Source organism: Podarcis pityusensis, assembly GCF_964106645.2.
Source record: "Podarcis pityusensis genome assembly, chromosome: 6".
NCBI lineage: Eukaryota > Metazoa > Chordata > Lepidosauria > Squamata > Lacertidae > Podarcis > Podarcis pityusensis.
In genome coordinates this window covers 53,718,694-53,723,576 of record NC_138030.1, presented here as the reverse complement: position 1 = coordinate 53,723,576, position 4,883 = coordinate 53,718,694, and the positions used below count along the sequence as shown (strand labels likewise).

The window sequence follows — 4,883 nt, the reverse complement described above, 5'->3', positions numbered from 1 at the left end:
CACAGATATGAAGACATTTCAGGGGGGAGGAGGAGGGGGGAGTCTGTTTACTTTTGTAGCTTTTTTCTTCTTCTCAAAATTTAGGCAGGGATCTCGGGTTTCAGACGGTCAGTTCAACCCTTCAGGCTCAGGGGTTTCTCCGCCAGCCCCCACTCCACCGCCACTTCTCCACACCCGCCTCCTCCTTCCATGTGTCAACATTTCCAACCAAAACAAAAAGGGGAGTGGGAGTATAATTTTCCTCCTTTAGGAACTGCCTTGGCAACTTCCAAGTATTTTCCGAAAACAAGAGTTCAATTGGTTGCCAAGTGTAACACCAGAGTTTAAAAGTATGATGTACAACTCATAGTTTAACACTTGAAATTTCAAAGAAACGGAGGAAACACTACCTATGTATTTGGAAGAGTGAAAATGATGAATTTAAGAGGGCATTAGCAGCGGGATGGGAAAAGTTTAGCCTCAAGTGAGCTTGCTAAGGACCTACCCTCCTCTCCCAACGGGAAGTTCAGTTCCTAACGTTATTAAGCTGAACTTCTCCTACTCCGCTGATCTTGCCCCTACTTGACTAGAACCATTTACTACATGTGCATAGGCCATAATTCGGTTGCAGACTACAGCCCTGTATTTTGCGGAAAAGCCAAGTACCTCAGTTACAGCTATATGGTAGACTGCTGCTCCAATGCATAATCTAATTATTATCACTAGTAGTAATAGTAATAGCAATAATAATAATAAAAATAATAATAGATTGTACACTACTATTGTTACTGAAAGTACAGTCGATTAAGGCCCACCTAATATGGAGTTAGCTCTCCAGAGTACGTTTAATAGTTAAGATGCATTACTTTTTAATATTTGTATTACTTAAAAAATATCACCCAAATATCAAAATCACCGGACGCAGACACTACTGGCTTAGGAGGACCCCTGGAGTCCTAGCTTTAGTCGTTAGTTTGCTTTTCTCTCTCTTCTCTTTCTTGTGTTAAGAAAGCCGATAGCGAGACCCGCTGGGTTTCTTTAAAAGACATCACAAACATTTATTAATTTACACCAAAGGTGGACAAAAAAATTACGTTGCCTTTTCCACATCAAATTATTCACAATTCTTTCAATAAAATAGAAAGGATGAACAACTATTAGGGAGAGCTAAGGAGGCTCTGGTAGGTGCACAATATATACACACACAAATAAGTCCAGCTACACAAGAAACACACACGTTGAAGGGGCGGAGAGAAGGCGGGTGATTGGATAATAGGGGACTTCCTGATGTAGCACGGTCTTTTGAGATGTGCACTTGAAATCTCTCAACTTCTTTTAGCATTCCGGTTTCCTCTTTTGGGGGGAACAGAGACTTTCAATGTTAACTACGTTCAACAGACATTCTCTTTAAGCAGTTCTTTGGGGGCGGAGGAATAACACGGGTAGGAAACCATATGGGGAATTACGGTATTTTTTTGTTTAAGAGAAATGCTACTAGTGGAGTATTTCTGATGCTCCAGCCACTTAAGCCGAAAGGTTTACGGCTGCTGACTACACACCTATCCGAGAGCAAGTCTCACTGAATCATGGGACTTGTTTCTGAGTAAACATGCCTAGGATCTGCCCATCGTATTTGGATGGCGGAGCGGACTGCTAGGAAGCTACCGCCACCCTTCTGGGAGATCTGCACCGGGAAAGCACAGTTCTCCAGCAAGCAGCTGCACAGAATGCGGCAGAAAGACGTTTTAAGGGACGCGCCCTACATACTCTCAAAAGAAGTATTGGGAGAAATAGGGCCATTCTGATCCCCACAGAAAATCCACCTGGGTAGCTTAAGATCCCAGCCTTAATAAAATAGGCCCTGTTTTTAAAATGAAATCAAGCTGCCAGAAGTCATTTGATAAGAAACACTACTTTTTAAAATAGATCCGTGAGTTGGTCGGTTCTTCTTCTCCGCCCCCCCCGTCCTCCCTCCACAGCAACCCTCCTCCTAAAACACACTACGAATCCTGAACACGCGTGGAGAGAGAGAGGGAGAGACACACACACAGAGAATCGATCCAGACGCCCGAACAGTTCTCAAAAAAGGAAGAGTTCCTACCTTTTAAAACACAACGGGAGGGCAATTGTGAGAATGAAAGGGAGGGGGGCAGAGAGGCCAGGAGGGGCTGTGGGTTAGGATCTCGGGGATGGGGTGAGTAATGGTGGCTGGTCGTTGTCGCCTTTTTAAAAAGGACAACTGTTGAGGTTTGTGAGTTTGCTGGAAAAGTTCTGTCCGGACTGCAGGAGGGACTCGTGGGTGAGATTCAAATGGTTCGGTAAGGGCGTCAGAGCCGGAGAAAGCATCGCCAGGACTTGCGCTTGGCCCCCGGCGTGGCCCGCCGGGAAGGGCGAAGCGGGGGCGCTGCTGGTGGAGCTACCGGACGGCGGGGGGGCCGCGCCGCCTCCGCCGCCTCCGATGATGTTGTCTATTGAAAAGGAAGGCCTGCTGCCGGCTCCCTGGTCCGCCTTGAGGCTCTGCAGGAGGGACGCGGTGGGGCTGAGCTGGCCGGCGGGGTAGAAGGCTTTCCTGCAACTCAGGTCGCCGCCCAGGAACGAGGAGAGGCCGCTGGAGAAAACGGACGGCGCGGCCGCCGAGGCTCCGGGTCCCGGCGGCGCCGGCAAGGCGCAAGGAGGAGGCTGGAAGGGGAACGTCCCCGCCGCCCCGCCGGCCCCCGCCGCGGGGTGGTGGTGGTGATGGTGGTGGTGGTGAAAGCTCTGCAGCTGGAGCCCATAGTTGTAGCCGTAAGGTCCGTAGGCGAAGCCGGGGAGGAAGGCGGCCGGGTCGGCGGCGGCGGCGGCGGCACGCAAGAGGAGCTCGGGCGGCTGCGGGTGGAGCTGCTGCTGCTGCCGCTTGAAGCGCTTCCTCCGGCGCAGGAAGGAGCCGTTGTCGAACATATCGGCCGACTCCGGGTCCAGAGTCCAGTAGTTGCCCTTGCCCGGGTTGCCCGGCTCGCGGGGGATCTTGACGAAGCAGTCGTTGAGCGACAGGTTGTGGCGGATGGAGTTCTGCCACGCGGGGAACTTCTCCCGGTAGTAGGGGAAGCGGCCGCTGATGAACTCGCAGATCTCGCTCAGCGTCAGCCGCTTCTTGGGGCTCTGCAGGATGGCCATGGTGATGAGCGCGATGTAAGAGTAGGGGGGTTTCACCAGGGGGTTCTTGCCGGACCCCGAAGCGCCCGACGACGACGAAGAGGAGGAGGAGGAGGAGGAGGAAGAGGAGGAGGCTGGCGCAACTGGCGCCGATGCCGCCACCGCCGTGTCGTGGCTGTCCCCCAGCGCGGCCTCCGGACCTCCCTGGGCTGGAGAGAGGCTCCCGCGGGCCGCCTGCTTGGGCAGGAGGCGCAGCTCCTCCTCGTCGTCGTCGTCGTCCTCGCTGAACTTAGCCTGGCCGTGCTCGTGCGGAGGCCCCACCACGTCGATGTCTTCCACGTCGGACAGCGCCTCGTCGTCGTCCTCCTCCTCTGGAGAGGGCGCCGCCAGCAAGCCGCACGGCCGGCTGCTCCCGCTGCTGCAGCCCAGGGTCATGGCGACGGCGTTGGCGGGGTTGCTGCTGGGGCTGCTGCGCTCTCTTCTGCTGCTGCTGCTCGGCGCTGCCTCGGGCTCGGGCTGCTCGCCTTGGCCACCCCCTAGCGGCGGAGCGGAGGAGGAGTCCCAGGAGGAGGCGCCACCGCCCCGCCTCCCCCCGGCTCAGCGGAGGGCGGCAGGCGCTCCCTCGCAGTTCCCGCCCCTCAGGCGAAGAGCGCTAGGTGCGGGGTGGGGGAAGCCATGGGGGTGGGATCCCTGGGGGTGGGCAGTAAGGAGAGGTGAGGGAGGGGGGACGGGGCAGAAGGGAGGGGAAGGAAAGACAACCTCCCTTCCAGCGCGGCTCCCTCCCGCCAGAACTTCTCACAGGCACTGAGCGGCGTCGGAGAGCGCCAGGAGCCTTTATAGGGCGGCCCGCGCGTCACGTGCTGGCGCGCGCCGACAGACCCTCCGCGCTCGCGCTCCCTCGGTCCCTCCCCGCCCGCGCGCGGTTATAACTCGCGCTCGGAGCTGCGCGCCACCTCGGGCTCTTCCCTTCCCCCTCCTCCTGCCGCGCCGTTGCTTGCGCCTGGCGGGGTACCTGATTCGCAGTCCCGCCAGACGTTCCAGAAGGCGCCCTGTGGCCCGGCTGCCGCGCGCCATCTTGACTCCTCTCGCGCGCCGCTCTTCCCGCCCTAGACTGGTCTGAGGGTCTCGGAGCAGTGACTAATAATAAGGGCAGTAGTAGTAGTAGTAGTAGTAGTAGTAATAGTAATGATGATGATACAACAGGGGCGAAGTCAACCTTAGAGTTGCCTGCCTCTGTTGGGAAGCTCTCCCTTCGCTTCCAGTCGCACGGAGGTTTATTCTCCCCTCAGATACGTCCTCCTGCGCCAGCACCTCAACAAACAAGCAGCAGCAACGCCCCGAAGTCTTCCTCCTTCAGAACAGCCTTCTCTTTCTGTAGAGATTGCCGACGGCACGTGAAAGGCTTGGAGAGCTGGTGTTGTGAGTCGACGAGCCAAAGCGCATGTCTTCTGGCGGCGGCTGCGGCGACCTTGCGTGTCAGGACGCTTCCCCCCACCCACGGCAGTGGGCCCAGGACGGCCGCCCTCGTTCCATCGCGGGCTGGAAAAGTCCAAGGTCGAAAGCCCTTCGCAACAGCGTCCGAAACCAGGTGGACCAGGAAAAGTCTCGCGCTTTTACGCATTGCTGAATGTTCAGTGGAAATCAAGGAGATTTGCTCCCAGAGTTGGGGTACATAAGGGGTGTTCGTCTTGTTCAACCTGAACTGAAAGCAGTCTCAGAAACGATACATAAACTGCAAAATAATATTTTTAATTGTTTTGGAAGACACGTGC

General features: G+C 55.7%; 1 protein-coding gene across 1 annotated transcript; it reads right to left on the bottom strand.

The window, feature by feature from the left end:
* Positions 1–1,012: 1,012 nt before the first annotated feature.
* On the bottom strand, positions 1,013–3,884 carry FOXD2 (forkhead box D2). The gene has a single exon (XM_081008898.1). The coding sequence runs from the start codon at positions 3,544–3,546 to the stop codon at positions 2,206–2,208; it is 1,341 nt and encodes a 446-aa protein (XP_080865024.1). The 5' UTR covers positions 3,547–3,884; the 3' UTR covers positions 1,013–2,205.
* Positions 3,885–4,883: the final 999 nt, after the last annotated feature.

Excerpts from the sequence above, each read along its gene's own strand:
- FOXD2 (XM_081008898.1), bottom strand. The coding sequence starts at position 3,546 with ATGACCCTGGGCTGCAGCAGCGGGAGCAGCCGGCCGTGCGGCTTGCTG.